We start from the raw sequence: 22,181 nt of genomic DNA, 5'->3' as shown, positions 1-22,181 counted from the left end.
ACACACTTTAACTCGGTGGGGGGGGGGGGGGGGGGCGCATTTCCTGATTTGCAACAGTCAGGGAACATGTTTATTGTCATTGTGGTTGTGGAAAACCATGCACGCAATTAAAACAATTGAATATTTCTGTGGTGGAGCAGATCAAGAGCATAAAATGTGAAATGTTCTGGCCCTAAGTAGCATAGGCTAATGGTGATTTTTAAACTAGCGGACCATGGTCAATGGTTCTCATTCATCACTGAGGGAGAGCACGGGCACGCTGCGCTAAACATAATTACTGTTGCACATTATGGGGGCAATTCCTGTATTGTAATAAAATTAGCCAGAAATGCTTTTTGTTCTTGCCGATGCAGCGGATGGCCGTAACGCAACACCCAACCGGATGTGTGCCAGCTGTCAGAGTTTGACATCCTTGGGTGGCACAACGAATGGGAGGAAATGGCAATCCTTTCTATAAATGGTGCGCCTGTGACCCCATCATCTACCACACGATTTAACATGGGCGTGATAACACTGTGTTGGTGTACCGTACGCCCATTTGTGATACCTCAGCTTCATTGTCTGGCAGGATAACAATGGGTTAATCAGCGCGACAAAGGTTCCAATTATTATTACGGCATCCATCTGAAAATTTTCCAAGATTACCTCCGACAGGCAGGAAATTCATTTGCACCGTATGGTTCTCTCTATGTTTCTCAATCAGCTCTCAGCTCTAGCGTTGATATTCAAAATGCTACAAAGTACAAGCGATTAGCCAAAACCCAAACTGGTAAAGACGCCGCTTCTGTGCCAGAGAGAGCTTTTATTCATTACTTCTTATTACATCTGATTTTGGCAGATACGTTATTATGCAAAATGTCTTGGAAATAGAATTCCATGGCTTGTTGACTTCAGTAGGTTGTAAACTTCAGTTTCTCTGCAAACTGTCGTCTGGACAAGACAAACGGAAACCAGCGGCCTGATTGACCTGAGGAGACGTCCTCCATCTTGAACATTCTCAAAGCTCCGAATGCTCAGAATCATTAAGTTGCTTGTTAATATGGTTTTTGTGTTTGGCCAGCAGGCTACAAACGCAGCCTGCAGAGGTTGCACGTTCAGTTTATTACTTGTTTTTATTAGAGGGTCACGATGCACCTGCATTTGCCACCAGGTTTCTTTTCACCCCAGGGTCACATTTAAATGCAGTTAAACCAGGTAGAAGCTAATCTCCCGTACTGGGGACACGTGTCTCTCTAACTTGTCTCTCTCCCGGTGGTTCCTCCAGGAATAAGCAGTAAGGGATAAATAAATGGCCTTGGAAGAGCAGCGGCCTTCACGTATCCACCTGAGATCAAGCAGCAGCCCTGGTGTCAACTCACTCCTGTCCCATTTCCACTGCTGTCTTTGCTAAAACACTTCTTTCTAATGAAGTGCGATGGGCGCTGTTCTCACGGGGGGACGAGCGCTGCTCTGTCAACCCCGGGGTGCAATTTCCCCCTGACCAGCTTGGTCCACTCTGAAGGTAATATCCACCAATCAGGATTCATTACACAGGGACCAAATCTGTGAATGAACTGCCCACTGCACGAACACACAACTGGCCGGGAGAAGAAATAGGCCCTGTGGAACCTCCTCTGAACTAAATTGGATTGCCAATATGGCCCTCAGACGATGAGACGGAGAGAAAAACAATGGGCAGAAAATAAATACTCCAGTGATGACTCCACTTTGTAGACGAACACAGTATTGATCTTCTTCTTTGTTGTTTGTTTAGAAAAGCCTCATCCCTGCTAATAGCTGTCTCAAAGTGTAATCTCTCCCTTGTCCTCGCCCGCCTCTCCTCCCCCTCCACTCTCCCCATTATGTGGCTCCTTTAAGCGCGCCTCAAATAGTTTAGGTTCAGTGTCACACTGGGGTACGGGGCATGGGACTGGGGACCAATTGTTTGCTAATGTTGACACCTGCCAGAGCAGGCTTTGGCCTATTTGGGGCCCGCCAAGCTGCAAAACTGGATGCTCCCCCTCTTTAGCGAGATTAAGTGTGGGTTGCTGGGGTCACAAATCACTGGACTCCCTCTGATGTTGTCAGGGCCAGAGACTGAGAGGGCTGAAAGAGAACGCTGCAGAGGGAGGGACAGAGGAGGGGAAAGGGATAAAGAGTGACAGTCTATTGTTTACTGAAAAGGAGGAGAATAATGTATCTTCTAGAGTGCGCGTAACCAGTGTGCCTCATTCAAATATATATCAGGGAGAGCTGCGTTCTCAGCTGCGTCAGTGCATAAATGTTATGAAAAGTGTGAGTTTTTAATCCATTTCACAAAAGACTGCGGCGTTTCGCAAGCTCAGTAAAATTTTCCATTACTTTTACTTCTCAAAGTCGATGTTTACACTCAGATCTTATGATAAAATTATCGGCATGCGTTAAGTCTGCACGGGAAATATACAAATTTGTGTCTTTTCACCAACATATCTGCTTTTAATTTAGTTTTTAGTGCACCCGGATCGCACAAAGCCCAGAGAAAAGCATGCGTGGCCATGGCAGATAGTGCCTGGCACCCCTAACCCCCCCCACCAAAGCCCTTCCTTTGCAGATGTACATTAATGCAAACAGAAAGACAGAGATCTGAGCTGCAGCAGAAGCTCCCTCTCTTCCTTTAAAACTGCTGCTGTCCAGCCTGATCGTGTCAGTTTGAAGGCCCCTATTCAAAAGTATTCATGCATCTGCCTTTGAGGCACAATAGAAGCTAGTTTATAAACTGTCTGCCCGGGCACCCAGAGGCTTTAGTTCTTATTGTTTTCGGCTCCTTAATAAACTTTTTGGAGGAGTTCATCAACTTGCCTGAATAGCCTATGCAGCAAGACTCAAGACTGAAAATAACAGAATGGCCTTTTCTCCTCCCTCTCCTTTCTCTCGTCCTTTTCTAGTCGCTGTTCGTTGAACAATGGCGAGAGTGGGCTGTCAGACATCACAGGTCTGTTTTTGTGGCGATACAAGGAAGGGGAAAAAAAGTATTCAATAAATAAAGGGGAAAACGCTGCCTTTTAAACTGTGAGTGATAAATGATGATATGAAGCTGCAGAGACCTCAGATCAGCAACCAAGTGTTGCGTCAATTGCAGATTGTGATGCTAAATACTTTTCTTTAAAGATAAAAATAATTCAAACTGATGAATGGGATTTTATTCCTCTAATTTTAGTTATATTCTGACACCTGTTAGATGTGCAGCTCGGACACGATGTCATAAAAACGTCATTTTGGCTGTAAGCCATTAATCCACACCTTTAAATATGCCGGAGAAAAAATTAGCCAAACTTAAAAGTCTTTAAGATGTGTCTGCTTTAATTAATTTCATACCTAATTAAAACAGGCCTGTGCAGCCCATGCAGGCCGGCCTGTTTAGCCCGCTGCATGGCCATAATTGAAGTAATTGCAGAAAAAAAAAAGGCCTGCTTGGAAAATAAAAGCCCACAGCGGTCCAATTCAACACAATCGCCATCCAACCACGCTCCTTAACCCCCCTCCAACCCTACCTCAGCAACCCCCCCCCAAATACTTCACCATCTGACCCAAAAAGGCCTTATTGGCTGCCCCGGACGAACCACCTACTGTTTCCCACCGATGCACTCGGAGTGTTTTAACACTCTAATTAGATGTGACAAGTTCAACGAGCTGGTTGCGGAGCAGGAAAAGCTGGTCAGGTTATGATTTCCGAGTCAGACTCACAGGGGAATCAGGACAGACAGCTGATTCCTGTCAGCCTCATTCATCTTCTTCCAGCCAATTAAACATCACCGCTAACAAAGCTGCGGCAATTTGGAGAATACATTAAAGGCTTTAAGGGGAAATGTAAATATTTAGAGGGGGTTCAGGGCACTCAGAACTAGAGAAAAAAAAGGAAGCCTGCAGGGTTATCAATATTTGCCAAATGATCAGCTTTGGTTCGTCCTCTCCGCCATCAAATAAGCCAACCTGTTGACCTGTATGAAGTTAGCATAAGACAGAAAGAGAATTTAAAGTCCTAGCTGCACAGAGCAAAGCTGAGCTGTTCGCTGAGGGGCTGCAGGCCCAGCGCAGCGTCCTGAAGCCGCTCACAGTGAAAAATGGGTGAAATAAAACACAGACCGAAATGAGAGACGCACACAAGCCCCCTGATGTTGTGACAGGATACCTGGAGGGCAACACTCCCTCTTTAATTTGTCTCGTATGGTTTGGGGACCCCCCCCACCAGACCTTCGCCCCTCGGAGACGGCGTAAAGCTTGCTGAATTTAATTCTCGATGGTGGAAATTATAGGCTGTAATTAAATATCACATCATTGCAAAAGCGCTCGGTGGCAGAGACTCATCTTATCAAGTCGGTCGTCTCCGTCTCTGCTGTTATCACATCAATGGACGCCACATCTGAAATGGATCTATCAGCAGTCGTGGGGGGAAATATACTAAACAAAGGGCACCTATGGATTTACAGCTTAAACTCTGATATTTTGGAGCAGGAAATGTTAACCTTGAAATGCTGCTATCTGTGCCTAACAATGTACGATCATAACCCCATAAATGAGGGGAGAAATTGAATCCCTTTAAGTTATTAAGCAGGAAAGGATTATAAACTCGTCTTTATAAATGAGCTAGAAATCCCCATGTCTTCCTCTGTACACTTTTAAATTTCCCACAAGAAGCTGGAGAGGAAAGATTGCCCCCTTTTCAAGAGCCCCACAAGAGATGGAAAAACCATTTTTGTGCCCAGATAGGGACTCGTCCCACATGGTAAGCGCCACTTTAATTAATAGACAGCCCTGAGAGGTATCACTGTCAGCCTGAATAATGGCGGCAGAGCCAGTGTTTGTGCTTCTATGAATATTTTTGATGTGATCAAAGTCAAATGCCAGCACCCAATGAGTTTAAGCCCACTCCATTTTTTTTTTATTTAGTCTGATGCTGTCGACACTTAAAGCTGCTGACACTCAAACGTATCTGCAGCGCACGGAAGGACTACAACCTTAAACTGCACTACTTAAAATTGATGCATTGCTCATTACTCATAAGCAACGGCTCTCGTGTTTTATGCTGCACGGTTTGCTCGTATTACCTTGCTGGAACCAATAGGCTAATTTGCTACAGCAGTGGTAGCTGTTCACTGCATTTGGATGTATCATTAGTTAGAGTGCAAGTTTAAATTGCAATTTAAAAATTGAATTACTTTTGGATGGAAATATCAGTAAATTGGACGAGGGTAAATTTTAGGGTAAATTTATGCAAACGATTTTAAAATGCAATTCAAACAAATGTTTAAATAAAGAAATGCAATAATTAGATAATCAGTTAGTCCACGTTAATTGATTCCGCAATAAATAAAATTAAGTTAAGTCAAATATTTAAATGTCAAATATATGTTTTTGGGAAGGCATAGCAATATTAAATTACACACCTCTTACTGAGGAGGCATGCACGCCTAAATCAAATCTTTTATTTTGAATGTCAAAAACGGATCACAGAATAAATTACAGGAGAAACAGCAGAAATCTTAAATTCAGACATGACACAAAACTATTTCTGCCATTTTTTATATTTAGATAAGAGAACTAGATTTAATAAAACGCATTATTATTATTATTATTATTATTATTATTATTATTATTATTATTATTATTATTTTCGGCCCCTCTTGCTCTTTTTAGGAAGAGTATAGGCCCACCGTTATAAATTCCAGTGAAATGTGGCTTGAGTGGCTGCGGGGACAGGGGAGGTTAATCCGAGTTTAATGCAGTGAAGCACAGCGCAGGGTCTGGGCTATGATGGGTATGTTATCTCTGCCCAACATTTGGGTCTCCCTCAATTTCCACCCAGCCAAATAGCTGCGAGAAAGTGCAGATGGAGTCACTCTCAATGCCTGAGGAAAAAACGTTATTAATAGCTAAATAACTTCGCCATACTTTCAGTGAATCTCTCACACACTGTTCTAGATGGATTTGTTTGAAGTGCTCTCTCGCTTCATTCCCCTGTCCTCCTCATTCAGCGCGGCTTTAGACCCGAAATATAGCTACATTATATTACCATACGGTGCGTGTGAGCCGCGGAGAGCGCGCAGCCTCCGCGCGTCCTGACGCACACACATTAATGACCTGACATTGTTAACGCCGACAGAAAATGATTTGGTTTGTTTTCAGAAACTCTTATTTTTATTGAATATTTAGACACACGCCTAGGGATTTCCCCCCCAGTGGCTAACCAGCTGGATCTTTTCTGACATCCTCTCCCCGCTTCTCTGTCACTTCTCTCATCGACGCGCGGAAATAATCCCATCTGGCATCTGTTTAATTACTTCGAAGACCTCAGGTAATCCCGCGATTTGCTGAAGTGACCATCGCCTGTCTGCGCACCCATCTGACAGTCAGGTTGGGTGTTTAGCTGTGACAGACAGATTTAACTGGTTTCTGGGGCCCAAGTTTGCAGACACATCGCTGTTATTACTGGGGAACAAATGTTCGCAAAATGGGTGCATGTGCTCCGGACTGGGTTGCAGAAGAGTCTGTTCCAAATGAAAATACGTATCAGGAAAAAAAAGGCCAAAACAGCCGCGTAAAAGGTGGAGCTAAATTCAGAGCAGAATGTCGCATCCAGAAATATCTCATAAATACACGTCTAATAAAGATAGATTACAGATGGAATAAATCCGTGATGTAACCTCTGAGACAAATCACACGCACACTCACACACAGCCCTAATAAACAAATGGATAAATAAATAAATAATAAAGTATTAAAATCTGGATAAGTCAACGAAAAAAAATATGATTTTTTTTCTGCCCTGGGCGAGCCTCTGCGAGCTCCGCTCCGAGATGAAAGTGAAAAGAAATAAAAGGCTCTATTTAATCTGCTTTAAAACCCCTCTCCACAGAAGGGCTGCGCTTCAAACTCGGAGAGTGAGAGGCTGATTGGGGATAAATACAGTTTTTACTATGCCTGCGAGCTATTACACTCGGCACGAACACAGCCACCTATTCAGCGAACATCGTGTGCACCGCTTATTCTAATAAGTATTAACGTTATTAGAAGCCACGCGGATGGCGTTAGTCTTTGCTTTACTTGCAGAAGGTAACTGGAACGCGAGTAAATAACAATACAGTCAACGCAGTTAACAACATAAAATTAGGAATTTTTATAAGGACTGCGCCGACACTGCGTCGCTGCAACGATGCGCAACGGGCGGAGCCCCCGACTCGGCGGCCCTGCTGGCCCTTTATGGAAACACTGGGGATACTTGAGACTAAATAGTGACATTTTCACATAACATTCACGCGTGGTGTGGCGCAAAATGGGGACCGTTTTCACGCTATCAACTGATTATTCTCCAACCGGCCATTATATAAAATTACAAAACTATCTAGCAGCGGGGTGTGCTGAATAATTCATCTCCTTTTATGTCTCTCCGTGCCCTTTGTCCAAACTTTTCTCTTTCTTTTGCTCCAATTTTGAATAAGAATAGACGGGCCCATGCACTCATTTTTTCCAGCTTTCCAGGATTTGCGTTTGTAGCTCGGACTTTTAGAAAAGCCTCAGCGGAGTCTTCTAGTTTACAAAATTGAGTAGGTTTTTTTTGTAATAACAACACAGCTTAAATAGCATAAATTGCGCATTTTTACAGCATTTGCAAATAATACAAACGTTGATGTTCTAATTAAATAATATAATACATTTTGTTACATATTTAGGCCAATAATATCCCATTAAAAATGAAATAAATATATTATTAAATTATATGAAGTATTGTTGATGGACTATGTTTTAATTCCTCCGATGACGCGCAAACTCCCGCCGGAATTACCGCAGGCAGTTTATCAAAACAGTTAAAATGGGGCAAACGCTGAACGCGAATACCTGCGTCGTTATTTATCCCTCCTGTCGATGCCAATATAACAAATAATAACACAAACACTGGTTTCCAAAGCAGCTGACAAGTGGTGAAACGTCGGCGGGCTGACATCGATTGTGATTCGGGTCAACTGTCAGCTGTCATTTAGAGGTCGTTAACCGTGTGAGTGAATGAGGTGGAATTCACTACACAAATTAATTTTCTGCCGCTAAATGCCCTCTGCCAAGGCTCTCATAAATAATTGAGTGAAGGAACAACTGTTGGCTCAGAGTTTAAAGAAGGAATAAATCTGCGTTTAGCTCGGATGGGGAGCAATTTCCCAGGAGGACGTAAACATCTATTTAGAATAAAGGTTACTTCCTGCTTACACCGCTGCGCCCCTGGATAATAATAATGATAATAATAATAATAATAATAATAATAATGATAATAATAATAATAATAATAATGGCTGTGTCAGACATACAAAAGGGCCATATATTTTCTGCTGTAAACTTACATTTATCACCGAGGATGCCATCGATGCTATGCTTTGTTTTCTTTTCTCCATCTTCATCCTTCTTATCACAGTCATCCTCGTCATCTTTTTTGCCAAATCGGGCCCTCAAAACGCGGCTGATGGAGCTCACTAATGGCAACAAGAAGGTAAATGGATGATTAGCCCTAAAATCCATAAAAGATCCATATAATCCTATCATACATTTAAGAAGGGGGGGGTGGGGGGGTATCAAAAATGGCACAAGAAAAGTTTTGCATGATGAAGCTGCATTTTTTTTTTTTTAATTTAAATGATGTTTCACAATATCGGGGTTTTGGTTGTTTCCTGCCACACTGAAACATTTTTATCAGTAACTGAGGGGATTAAAAAAACATGTTGGAAGCTGAGACGTGATGCTGCAGTGTTCGCTGGAAAAAAGTAAAAAAAAGTGCAGCTTACCAGAGGAAGCCTCACCTGAAGGAACTGTGCTTCTGTCGCACACTCCGTCCTTCAGCAGCTTATCCCGGATCTCCCAGCTGAACATACCCGGGTTCTCTCTCTTGTACTCCTCGATCCGCTTCTCCACGTCGGGAGTTGCCACCTGCTGCAGGTTTGGGGGGAAAAAAAGAGATTCTAAATATTTAACGATGTAAACAATTTTGAGGATTTAAATGATCGATTTTAAAATGTCAAGAAAGAGTTAAATTTTACATTTGTAATTTCTATGAATTATCACATTTGAAAAGAACGGGAACAGGGAGACGTATCTTGTTTTGATTTTATTTTTTGAGAGTCCAAATCAAAGACACGATATAGTAAAACTAACGATAACAGTGAACTACAATAATAATAACAATAATTAATCTTATTATTACTGCTATAATAATTATTCTATACTTCCGCAGGTCCCACTTACCCTGGGCTTGCTGCCTCCGATGGCACCGGGGCGAATCGAGCCGGTCTCCTGGTATCGGCAGAGGATCTTGGACACGCAGCCGTGAGAGACTCGCAGTTGTCGCGAGATTACGCAAGGTCGGATGCCGTGGTGGGCCATCTCCACTATCTTGTGGCGGATGTGATTGGGCAGGGGCCTCCCGTTGATGAACACACCGCCGAGCTGGTTGACCCTACCCTGGCCCAGAGGAGTGGACACTGCGCCGCAACGAACAACAGAAGTCTCAGAAACACAAGAAACACCAAGGCGCTTCAGAAAAGGTTTAACAGGTTCCCCGCGGAGCAGCGGAGGCCTAAATGGAGCCTGTGATAAAGAACTGGTGTCTGCAGACCGGACGCACCATCAATTTGGACATGTTTAAAGCAGTGTGTCTGACCGGGTCCCAGGCCACTTCAGCATCCAATTACACATTCAAGAGACACTAAAAAGGGCGACACTTCCCCACCTTCATTATTCCTAGTCATGTTGTACAAATATTGATGTGATCCTTTGAGCTATCTCTTTGCCGTGTGTATTATTGCCATTTGCAGCAGCAGAACACTTGAGCAAATCCCGGAGCTCGAGGAACTCGGGTGCTACGTGGGTTTTCAGCATTTCATTCCCGGGCACTTGAGCACGAACGGAGCCTAACAGGAAAACTGTCTCCATAAATGCATGCAAATACCGCAGGCATCCTTTTTACTGCCCATATGTCCGCAGGAGTGATGTAGGAATTAAACAAAAATCGGTTTGGTGTACAAATTTAAGCGTCCAAATATTATTATATTACCGTCGGGCACATCCTCCAATATGACCTATTTGGATTCATTGTAATTTTAGTAGGAGGTTGATGAAATAAACGCGTGAATTCGGGGTGTAAAAAAACGGCATTTTAATCCAAACCGTGTTGTCCACGAATAAGCCCGCCTCGTTTTAAAACAATAACCATGGAAACGCAAGAGTTACAAATTATAACATAGTCCTCGTTTTTGTTGAAATAAATATAAATAATTCATCTAACGCTGCGTGTTGAGTTTCCGCGCACGCACTTGCGTTTTCCCATGAGCAGCCTCATTTGGGTTGTAGGCTTAATCACCGCTGACTGGAGGTCGCTATTTGTTCGCACTCCCGTTTATTTGCCAGCATGCGTCCGCTGAGTGAGCCGTGCGGCCCCCCTCACGCTGACAGACCGGAGTCTTGACGAGTATTGTCACAGGGACCGCAAGTTCACGCATGAAATCCCGCATGCTGTCATCGCCCTTACCTTCGAGAGGGAAGCCGGTTCGGGGGTAGTTCTGGCCCGGCGCGGGGCGCACCATCCGAGGCACTGTTCCTGGCAAAGTAGCCATCATGTAGCTACTCGAAACAACAACAAAAAGACTCGAACCTGCTGTTCTTGCAAAGTCCAAGTCAAACGTGGGCTGATGTTGACGGCGCTACAAAATTGGTCTGCTGTCAAATTACAGTCCCTGGCGGAAAACTGGGAGAAAAGCCCTCCTACCACCGGGGAAAGGATGCTCTCCTCTGCTGCAACCAACGTGCCAAAATTTTTTAAAAAGGAAATAACCACGACTAGGAATGAATATGAATAAATATGCGGGACGATGGTGTGACTGAGAAGGAAGATGTGCTGTTTTCCCTCGGTGTAGTTTGGGTTCAGTCTAATGTCTGCCGGCTGCTTGGAAGTAGTTTAAGTGGTCAACTTTCCTGCATGTCGTAGGAGGAGACAGCCGTACGCTCCCATAGGCTCCCTGGCCTTTCTTTTATGGATGAAAGCGAGTGGGTTTAGCCAGAAGCGCAGCGACCAATCAGAGCGACACATTCCACTTTTAATTCACTGTCGCGTCGCTCATAAAGACTCCACACACCGAATAAAACAGCTGAATTACAGCTAAAGCTTCGTCTAAACCCAGAGATAACTGCCCAAACCTGTGGAACTCTTTCTTTCTTGATTTCTTTCTTTTTTTCTTTCTTTCAATAAACGTTAAAAATGCCGAGTCGACTCTCCCTCCTTCCAGATTTTGTTGGCCATCACCAATTAATGGGAAGTCGCCTCTTCACGGGAGCGTGTGTAAATTAAATTTTTCATCCAAACTACTTATGTCAAGCTGCCGATGGGGACAAACGCTGCGTAAAGACGCACTGGTCCGCTTGGAGACTGGAATTGTTCACCTCTCCACTGGTTAAACACGCGCAGGACAAGCATTTAAATTTGCTGCTCTAACTTTTCCGGTAATTAAAACATTTGGGTCGACCTGCTGTTGAAAACAACAGGTTGCTGCCCCCCCCCTAAAATAATTGCTGGGAGGTGATTGTTAAGGAAATACCCCCACCACCACCCTGACAAAAAAGCGCACATGTTTCAGGAAAAGAAGAGGTGCGTGTGTCAACTCTGTGGGCCCACCGCATGTAAATTGTGTGACAATTGCCGTGGAAAACACTCCTGGTGGAAGGCAATTTCACAAATAATTTTAGCAACAATTAGGAAGTGTGGAGGGGTGAAATGGCGATTTCACATGCAGATGTGCCAGTGGGAACGATCTGGTACCCTGCCGAATAGCTCTGACCCTCACTCCCCCGCTTTGGTTTGCTTCACATGGGACAGAGAGCACAAAGAGACCGACTCACCCTCCCGCAGACGCAGAAACACTGGATTCAATCAAGCATCAATCACGGGAAATCCCAACAATACTAAAATGCGTTGTTGTTTCTCTGCATTTACAACAGGTAATTATCCAACGCGCACGCACGCCCATCTCTGCACCAGTATTGGCCTCCGTCCACCAGGTTTTCTCTGTTAACCTGATTATCGACGCTGGAGAAAATGATCTGAAACTGTTGTGGCGACAGAAATGATCTGAATCGTTAAAATTCATTCAGGTTACGTTTTTATTGTTTCTGAGGGACGTGTTTGGCTGAACTGCGCAATACATTTGGTAAATTCTTGATTTTGTTTTAAATGGTACTCCCGATCCCTTTCACAATCCAATCACTTGGAATAAAAATATATTTTGATTTTATTTTTTATTTTCTATTCACGTTGGGTCGCAGTTCATACTGAAAAGCGTAAACCTCCAAATCAGCGCACGTTGGATCCTGAATTTAAGATGGAACATTGAAAGGACATCTGTCGTTTTAAGAGTTTGTAAAGTTTATCGCCAAAATAGCATAAACAAAAATAACATGTCCATACATTGTTGTGTCCGCTAGTGGGCGACTTAAGCGTCTGTGGTCCCGTGAACGCCTCATGCTTGATCTGAACCGCACCGTGTCCTCAGCACACCCTAAACCCGGGCCACTCCGCCCGTTTCTGCGGGCTCCTGCGCAGCATCTGGCTCAAATAAGCAACTCTGTCACTGAAGTTTCCTTCCAGCCTCAGCAGACAGAACAAAAACACACTTCCTCTCCCGATACTGTCTCAAATCTTATCTTGATCACAACCTCTCTTCAAACACTTCTCCTACATAGCCTCTCATTATTTGTGTTATGGTTATTAACTGCTTTTTCCCCCTCCCCCAACTTTTTTTGGCTTGTAGGTGAAGAGACCCCCCCCCCCCCCACACACACACACACACACACGCACACACACGCACACACACCTCAGATAATCTGATACATCACCAATTTTCTCTGTCTGAGGTGAACAAAGAAAATGAGAACAGACTTAAGGGGCAGAGACAAATAGTTTGTTTTAAAGAGAATTTAAATTGAGCAGCATTTATATTTTCTGGTGAGATCTCAGTGACTCATGTTATCTTTTATAAATGTCACCCAGTCTGACCTCTGATCTCCTCTCTGTGCTCTGTATCTCCTACAATCCCAAATTCAACCCAAACACCAGGAGTTAAAAACCTGCCTGGGCTGTTGGCAAAAAATAAAATAAATAAATAACAGTAAAATGGTTTCACAACAAATTAAAGTCCGAAAAAGGTGAATTAGTTTATGTATCAATCGTGTGTTTATGTATTATCAAGGATAACTAGATTTCTAAACATGAATCTACATAAGTCATCACATTTTGTTGGTTAATTAAGTCAAATACGACTCGAAACAAATCTAAAATCCACAGGAGGAGAAACGCTGCCTCCCCAGTCCGTCTGCAGACAGGAACCCTCCACTCCAGTGAAGGTTTGTTAGTTTATTGAGATATTTTCACATCTGCGGACCATTTTGGAAGTGTCATTGCTCCTGAAGAGTGTGTGTGCAAGACGGAAGCTGGACTAAAACTTTATTTGGGAAAAAAGCTGATGTTTGCTGACAGGAGGGGGGTCCAAACAGAGGAGCTGACATTGGGTGCATACGCAGGGTGAGATGCAGCATTCCTCACACTCATTTGGTCTGAATTAGCCATGTGTGAACAGTTCGAGCTCCATGCAGGCTGAGAACAAGATGCAATAAACGGCGCTCCACATACGTAGGTGAGGCTGCAAGAAGGTCCACGCGCAGAAGGTCAGGAATAATCATCCGGCTTCTAAAGCTGAAGCTGCCAGTCAAAAGAACCGAGAGGACAAAATCACAGAGAAAATGTGAAAAATCTTTATTGTCTTTAAAAATACTGATAAATCAGATTTACTTCAGCACTGTTTACACGACACACAATGAGCCATTTGGGTCTTTAATACCGCAATTAACTGGGGGAAAATCCAGAAGAACACTTTAAAAGAAAAAAAAAGTCTTTTACGTGATGATAGATGGTGAACATGAGGTGGGACATCCCAAAATATTGAGTTTAGATCAAATCTGATTATAATCCTAATCATTATTATTAAAGGCTGTAAGTAGTGATATTAGTATTGTATTTGCTTTGTTTTAAAATATGGATTTGTAGTGTTTAAAATGCATGTATGGGCTATGACAGTATTATGACTTTTCATTTTAATAAAATGGAATTTTCGGAGAGTTCCTGCATGCACCCGTACAACTAGTGGGACCAGGGAACCTGTCCTGTCAGCATTCACGGGGAAAGAGGGAGAACACACACCAGGCATCACAGGACACACACACACACGCGCACACACACACACACACACACACACACACACACACACACACACACACACACACACACACACACACACACCAAGAGGCAGTTCAGCGTCTCCACTCTGTGGACTGAGAGGGGAAAGCTGGAGAAAAGCCACAAAGTCAAGCGAAGAAGATGTAAAGTCGTCCTCTCTCATCTTTATGGAGCAAAGAAAATAATATTAACATTGTTAATTTGAGCTGCTTTAAGCTGACACAGGAGCCAACAGTTGATTAATATCTATTTAGTCAGTACTGGTTATTTAATAAATATCTTCACTGCTGCAACTTTTTTACGCCTCGGCGTGATTTCCATGTGTTTTCTGAGGGTGACGAAGGCCACGTGCACGCCTGGTAACGGTCTCAGCAGGTGTTTTTGGGGCCGATGGAGGAAGCTGGGTGGTGAAGTCTTCCCTCCAGCCTACCTCTTTTTTTTAGAACCTCTAAACCTCAAACGTTGGCTCATCTCATCACTTAAAAGGCTTCAGCTCTGGCCCGTTTGGAGTTAGCATGTCACCCATCTGAATCATTTCTCCAGATCTCTTTTTCGGGCAGGGGGGTTTATTTCATCCTCCTATTTTGTTGTCCTCATTTGCATGCTAGCAGCTTTCAGCGCAAACCGTAGCCCGAGGAGACGAGACTGTCAGATCGCAACAATCCAGGGAACAATGTTGCCCGGTGTTGCAACACCAGGCCGACAGCGAGGTGTCGTCAGGTGAAATCCTGCGAACAGGCGGGCTGTTCCAGATGATTTTAGATCCGGTAGATCTGTGGCAGAGTGGGTGACGTTCTGTCACTGCTCATTTCAGTGTGAAAGCTGAGCGTCATCGACCACGTAGAGGCAGACACACGGAGGAAGGAAATGGCTGGAAGACAGCAGAAATGAGGGTCAATGATGTAGACAAAGAGAGACGCTCTGGTGTTTTCAGATGAGGACAGTCCAAGAGTTAGAAGCTAGAAAGCAACACGCAACCGATTAGTCTTATAACAAAGACACCAAAACTGCCGTCTCTTCTGCGTCCCGGGGAGGGATTTTTTTTTAATCTTTCTTAGACAAAACAAAGAGAAACCTGTTGTGTGTGAACCGCCGGCTCTTATCAGGCCACTGCAGCGCTCACCTGTCCGCTTCAGTTTAACACAACAGAAGCCATCAAAGTAGCTCCTTCTGTTTCACTGTCACATGAAATCACAGGTTGACTTTCACCACACTTTTATTTTCACGTTCGTTCATGCAGGGGACGGCGTTGGACGCGAGTTCAAGTGCCGAGCCCATTACCCTGAGTTCTGAATAAACAAGCTAGCATATCACAGCCAACCGCTGATCTTCTGTCTTTGATGATTCGCCTCAGAGCGGCGGGAAATAAAGCAACACGCAAATGGTGTGTAACTTGTCATGGTCGCCTACGATGTCCCGAAGATAAGGCAATGTTTGGTTGAGTGTCAGTTTCTGCTGAAATGGGGGCATCATTACACAAGATGTTAGCCTGTTTCGCTGCTGGCAGCTTATCCACCCCCCACCCCCCAACAAAAACAGGCGAGGATCACGATGAAATGTGAAAGATCACAGATGAGCAGTTTTCCTTGAAGGATGCATTAGAACGATGTCTGTTGCTCTGCTAAAATTAGCTTAAGACACCCAGCTTAAAAACAGCCGGGTTCGTTATTTCTTTCCTTATTTTTGAATTCAGGGGGCCAAAAGGTATGACAGCTGTTGTTTGCATGTGCTGGAAGCGCCATTTCTGCGGCGAGTGCGCTCAGTTTACAGAAACATTTAGCAGTTGTAGGAATGCAGTGATTTGCTGGCATCATTTCATTACAGCGGCCAGTGTAACAATCCATTTTACACGACCAAGGATGCTCTGCGTGTGTTGGATTGGTGTGACTGAGTGTGTGTGTGTGTGTGTGTGTGTGTGTGTGTGTGTGTGTGTGTGTGTGTGTGTGTGGCATGTGATAGCACCAAAATACTCGGGTATCACGCTCTGATGTGCATGCCAAATCCACTTGTCCTCTCACACAACCCACCAGTGTGTCTGGGCTGTTGCAGCCTCACCAGCAGAGGTCTGCAGCGGGCAGCAGCGCAGCGGCGAGGGCGCGACCCCCGGCGGACCGCTCCCACTGTGATGAATATGAGCAGAAAGTTACCTTTGACGGGTTGTTTGTTACCCCGTCTGCACTGTACGGCTTTAAATTGTTCCCTATAAAGGACTGGACCTTGTTTTTGAATCGTTTATGGCTTGTAAATACGGTTCCAGTGCACTACAGTGTGTGTGTGTGTGTGTGTGTGTGTGTGTGTGTGTGTGTGTGTGTGTGTGTGTGTGTGTGTGTGTGTGTGTGTGGTGTAGTAATGAGATCGTGTCTGTGGTTCCTGATGGGTTGGCATGTTTGGTCACCTGGAGAACCTTTACATTATGAATGAATATCCCCATTTAGTCTGCAGATTCTTGGATGGATGGATGGACGGATGGATGGATGGATGGATGGATGGATGGATGGATGGATGGATGGATGGATGGATGGATGGAGTCTCTGCTTGGTAAACTGAAGTGACCACACAGGAACTTTCTTTTCTCTTCCTGCTTTAATCACAAAGTGCAAAAAAAGAAACATCTTGGAAAAAATAAAGAATCCGAAAAGAAAAAGTCTCTTTGTTGATGGAGATAAAAGCGATGCCTCCATTCTGCACGCACTCACAATTAGTCTCAGCGCCGCCATCTGAATGATCTCGCAGAGAAGGAAGATCACTTGACCCTGGCCTGTGACAGAAACCAGTCTCCCCATTAGGTACTCTCGGCAACCGTAACGTCTATCCCCGTTTAAAGAAGCAGCCTGCATCACAAAGGTCTCATGCACAGACCAGAAGTCACATGGTCCAAGTTTGAAAGGCCTCATTCTTCTGGAAAGAAAACCCAACCCTGCACCATATATAAGCATATATCTTATATATAGCAATGAATACATGCCTACTCATGTTTACTTAAAAAATATTATATTATGGAAATATACTTATTGATATTGCCGGAAAAGTTCTATTTTACAGCAATGTGTAAAGCTTATATAAATCATCCGTCTAGAACCACTTAAAAAAAAAAAAAAATATATATATATATATATATATATATATATATTTGATGTAATAACGACATTATAAAAAGTCAATAACCCAATTTTGTTCTGATTATTGTCAAACTTGAATGTTTTGGACATGGCTCTCGGTTTCCGCACTGCTGAGATATTAAAAAAGGCAAAATCAATAATATAAGTACCACACATGGATTACGCCACGCAGACGTTGGGCGACACCGCGAATAAACACCAATGTGAGTCGGTGGGCGTCAAAGTTCAGGAGAAAACTTTGATGCTGTGAGAGGAGATTCACCCCTGGAACATTTTCTCTTTTCACGCGTCCTCGGCCGGCCATGTTTCCTGAAGGCTTAACGGAGAAAGGCGCCATCAGTGCATAAATAAATGTTTGTACACTGTATTTGTGTGGAAGAGAAAACAAGGCCTCTCCTTATATTCCATGTGCTCCAAGTGGCTTCGGAGCGATTACAGCGATGAAAGTAAACACTTCAGAGTTTAAGAAAGTGCAACACACAGTTCCCAACTTCTTGGAATTCTTCTCAAGCATTAAATCAACTCAAGTTGCAGGCACAGACTGGTGGAACTGGCGGCTGCTGCCTCTCCCATTATGTCCGTTGGGTTGTTAGCTTAGCACAAAATGGCTTCTTAAGCTTCAGGATCTGTTTAGAAAATGACTATATAACTTTTCTCTTTGATCTTTGTGTGATATCAAACCTCTGCTGCAAATAAAGAGGAGCATCACACAAATGGTTTTATAACTTTTAAGCTCCCTGAGGTGTTTAAACTCTTAATAAAGACAAATATAAAGTGAGACTGAAAATAGTTGCCTTCATTCTGCACCCCATTAATCCACAATTAAGACTTTAAAACCAGATTATGTAAAGATCTTTGAGAGTGGTACTATCAACCATCGTAGAATATTTGTTTCCTAGCGTTTCGGTTTAAAGACAGATTCTCCTTGCTTTTACTCTTTTTTTAAAAACGGTCATCTGAACGTTTCTAACTGAACTGTCACAGATGATTAGCAGAGAAACAACTCATCTTGGTATTCCAAAGAGCATGAGGTCCTCACGAGAGAGGGAGCCACAACTGGAATCAATGTCACCGTTCAGATAAATCACGCATTGCCGATTCACCATGTAAGATGCATTTTATTTGCCGCCTGACCGTGTAAAGCTTCTATTCATTTTGGGTTCTTTTTTTTCATGGAAAAGACGTGGTCAACTCAATGGTGACGCTTTCCTCTCGAAATTCCTGCTCAGATGTTAAAGTTGTTTGCCTGGTTGATGAGATAATTCCTGTGACAAACCAAACTGACAAAATGTACAAATTAATAACTAATATCCCTGTAATCTCATTTGTTTCCTTTCAAACATGTGTCGGGATGTGACATTCTATTAGGTCTGTTTATTAAAATCACTTTCAATTTGGTCAAAATGGAATTTTTGTCTTGATAATTGGACACGTTTTCCTTTAAAATTGGTGAAAATAATTTGCAAAAGCATCACAACTGCAGAGTCCTGACATAAATGAATGTGGGTGCACTTCACATCTGTGCTGACAAATCTTTCAGGGAAAACATAAAAAAAAAAAAAAAAACAGCCTTAAGGTATGTAGGTAGAAAAACACACAAACAAACAACCAAATAAATAAATTCTCCTTAAACCACATGTGTGAATGTAAATGCATTGATTTTATGAACATATTTTCCCTTTTTTTCAAACAAGGACTCCTCTATTTTTCTCAGTGACCTCTCCTCACCGAAAACCATGTGTCTGTCACACCCACACAGAAAAACAAGCTTTATACAACAGCAGTGTGAAATCACCATGTTCCGAGACGGGTGAGGGGTTGTGGGGGGGTGGGGGTGGCTGGGCTCCAGCCAGGAAGGAGAAATCTGAGGAGATGTCAGGTAACAAAGTGACCCCGAGATTCATCGGTTTTTTATCTCCTCTGAGATCCAGGGTGGAAACTGATTGATACCACTTCACTCAAAAGGGAAATAACAAAGACAAGGGGGTGAAGGGTGCAATGATATCATTACATATATCAAAAACCTTAACGTTATATACCATATCAAGGGCTGAAGAGCCAGGCCTCCAATCTGAAAAAAACTTGATATTTGTTAAAGATGTCTATCACAATACACTCATTTCAGGCTATATGTTATGTAAGTTAACAAGACCTGAGCTATTAGTGCCTCACAACTTACACACAAGCAGTTTTCCCTCCATATTTTACTGGATCTTATTGCAGACAGGAGGTTTGGCACTATTCTACCACAGAGGAGCCATTTTAAAGAAAGAAATTGGTTATTTTTACAACAAATCTTTTGATATGACTAACGGAAAATGTTAATTTTAAGCTGACAGAGTGACAGCAGAAGAATATTACAGACGAAAAACTGCATCAATGGTTAAATAGCCCTTTCGTGCAATTGTGATATGCAGGTCTCAGCTGGGCAAAATGAGTCTGATCGTTGGGGTTCATTATCATAATAAGAAAGCAGTACGACATTTTACCATACAAGTGGCTCCATCTTCCTTTGTATAAATGCTATATTACTTTTCCACAAGATGCAGGCTTTCTTTAGCCAAAATTATAGTTAGTGACATTGGGTTTCTGGCCCATGTGAACTCCCACTGGATATAATCACCTTTCACTGTGCTGTTATTCTTTTCTAATCTTCCTTGATTGATTAGAACTGTATTTTCACTAGTGTCATGTGATGTGGTGATAGATAGTTTAGTAGGCACCTTTAAAACCCAAAAACTTCATATAAGAAAGATACTGTAATGAGCCTCCGCAATTCCACTCTGACAGCAAAGCAGGAGCAACAGCGCCACCTCGTGCCGGTCTGATATAATGACATCAACAACACGCTGCAATGACGCCACTTCCTGTTTAAACATGGCGGCGCTCTGGTAGATGTGACATTACTGGTGGTGCGGGATATACATCCTTATAACGATACATATATATTTTATAACTCGTAAACGAACCAGACAGGTAACTATCTCCATTTTTTTCCAATTTGTAAATACATACGATTTATTACATTGTTCACTTTTATCTTACTGTATCTTCTAAACTGCTGAAGATCCACACCGTTCAAGTTAGCCATTAGCCATAGCTCTGCTGTCCATTGCAATTTAGAAGCATTTTATCTGATAATGTTGTGATTTTCATACATCGTATTGTTAAACCAAAATTACTCGTGTTTAATGGTGGTATTTTTCTGTTGCAGAATCGCCCTGCCAGCATAATGGTTCATTTATGTGAGTACACACTGTGACCACAAACATTTTCTACAACACGTTATATTAACATGTTTATCTATTTGTGGCACATGGGTTAAAATTGCTTGTATTGCAGGTTCAGATACGCTAAAGATATCTTTTGTCAAATAAATCAATTTTATAAATTGTCATTGAGGGTCCACTGTATATTAAAAATATAGATATACTGTTGTATATGGTGTATTAACCATTGATGCAGTTTTTCCTCAAAGAAAGGATGAGCAGGCTAGACTATAAATTCTAACTATAATTCATCATTTAGGAGTGTAAACCTTTACTAGTCTTAAAAATGTATTCCATTCATGTTGTCTAAATATACTTATAGCACCAAATCTCTTACTTGTCTCCAGATGCACCACTTAAAAAATTCCATGTGAAATATGAGAGTTGTGTCATTATTACTGGGACTGGTATTGAGTGAAGACACATTTAACTACCGTAATTGTTTTGAAGTGGTTTAAATTGTGTTTTGGATTGGATTCACATTGCTTTACATTTAGAAAAGTGATTACCGTTTCAAATTTCATTACTACTCAATGATAGGTCTTGCTGTTCTTATTTCTCCCTGCAGCATCACTTCTGCTAAAGGGCTACCACGGAGGACATGTGGTCATCCGAATGGCTCTTGCCGGCCACAAACAAGCTAACAGACCCTTCTATCGTATAGTGGCTGCTTACAACAAAAGAGCGCGAGATAGTAAATATATCGAGCAGCTGGGCACTTACGATCCGCTCCCAAACATCCACAATGAGAAACTCGTCAGCTTCAACTTCGACAGAGTCAAATACTGGATCGGCTGTGGTGCACACCCCACCAAGCCAGTGGCCAAACTTCTAGGTGTGTTTTCTGCATCTAAACATGTTTTGATTTTTAGCCACTGCACCAAAGGGTGGAGTTGGCAAACAGCCATGCCCTGAGATTGAATACCTCGATATTAAATCACAACTGTGATGTAATGTGTCTTCATCTTTCTTGAAGGTCTGGCAGGATTTTTTCCTCTGCACCCAATGACGATCACTGAGGCAGAGCGTCGACGGGCCAGGGCAGAGGAGGGTGTGCAAGAAGAACAGAAGGAGGCAGAAGTGTGACATTTAAAAACGGAGCTTGAGCAACCATCCAGAATAAGGATGTTTTACAGATATCTGGAGAATGGACAGACTGTTGCTGGGACTTCTCAAATACATCATGTTGTGATTCAGTTGCTTTGGTTGCAGCAGTGAAGAATTCATAATAAAATTTGATAAAACTCCCTTTGTGTTAGGATATGCATTTGCTCTCCTTTATTACATTGGGGTCAGTCTAAGGTTTCACCACTAGATGGCGTCATAGACGTGAGTTTGATCCTAAGAAAACTCTCCGGTTCATGTAAAGTAAATATAACTGCAGATATCATGCTTATGAGGGTGACATTTTAGTATATAGAGTTCACACCATGTCTCTTTCGGGTGTACATGGGATGATGCATGTGGTTCCAGCACCACTGCACCATCACGCAGTTGATTGGTGCTTTTACCTGAATG

General features: G+C 42.8%; 2 protein-coding genes across 4 annotated transcripts in view; one reads left to right on the top strand and one right to left on the bottom strand.

The window, feature by feature from the left end:
- The window catches only part of pax7a (paired box 7a), a 39,629-nt gene extending 28,639 nt beyond the window's left edge, over nucleotides 1–10,990 (bottom strand). The window contains exons 1-4 of one of the 2 annotated variants that reach the window (XM_029827122.1): nucleotides 10,523–10,990; nucleotides 9,241–9,476; nucleotides 8,799–8,928; nucleotides 8,346–8,474 (exon numbers count right to left, since the gene is read on the bottom strand). In XM_029827122.1, coding sequence (XP_029682982.1) covers nucleotides 8,346–8,474; nucleotides 8,799–8,928; nucleotides 9,241–9,476; nucleotides 10,523–10,610 — 583 coding nt within the window. In that variant the 5' untranslated portion in view covers nucleotides 10,611–10,990. Of the gene's footprint in view, nucleotides 1–8,345; nucleotides 8,475–8,783; nucleotides 8,929–9,240; nucleotides 9,477–10,522 lie in introns of both variants that reach the window. The other variant, XM_029827121.1, reaches the window with a different exon arrangement.
- Nucleotides 10,991–20,226: 9,236 nt separating this feature from the next.
- mrps16 (mitochondrial ribosomal protein S16) lies at nucleotides 20,227–21,911 on the top strand. Of its 2 annotated transcripts, none has more exons than XM_003973343.3 (4): nucleotides 20,227–20,370; nucleotides 20,609–20,639; nucleotides 21,232–21,498; nucleotides 21,640–21,911. In XM_003973343.3, the coding sequence occupies exons 2-4, from the start codon at nucleotides 20,627–20,629 to the stop codon at nucleotides 21,747–21,749; spliced, it is 390 nt and encodes a 129-aa protein (XP_003973392.1). In that variant the 5' UTR covers nucleotides 20,227–20,370; nucleotides 20,609–20,626; the 3' UTR covers nucleotides 21,750–21,911. The 2 variants fall into 2 exon arrangements, with proteins under 2 accessions (XP_003973392.1, XP_029682794.1); XM_029826934.1 differs by having other exon boundaries at nucleotides 21,229–21,498.
- The last annotated feature ends 270 nt before the right edge of the window (nucleotides 21,912–22,181 follow it).

This window comes from Takifugu rubripes, chromosome 19 (assembly GCF_901000725.2).
Source record: "Takifugu rubripes chromosome 19, fTakRub1.2, whole genome shotgun sequence".
Classification (NCBI taxonomy): Eukaryota; Metazoa; Chordata; class Actinopteri; order Tetraodontiformes; family Tetraodontidae; genus Takifugu; species Takifugu rubripes.
This window is presented reverse-complemented; position numbering and strand designations above follow the sequence as displayed.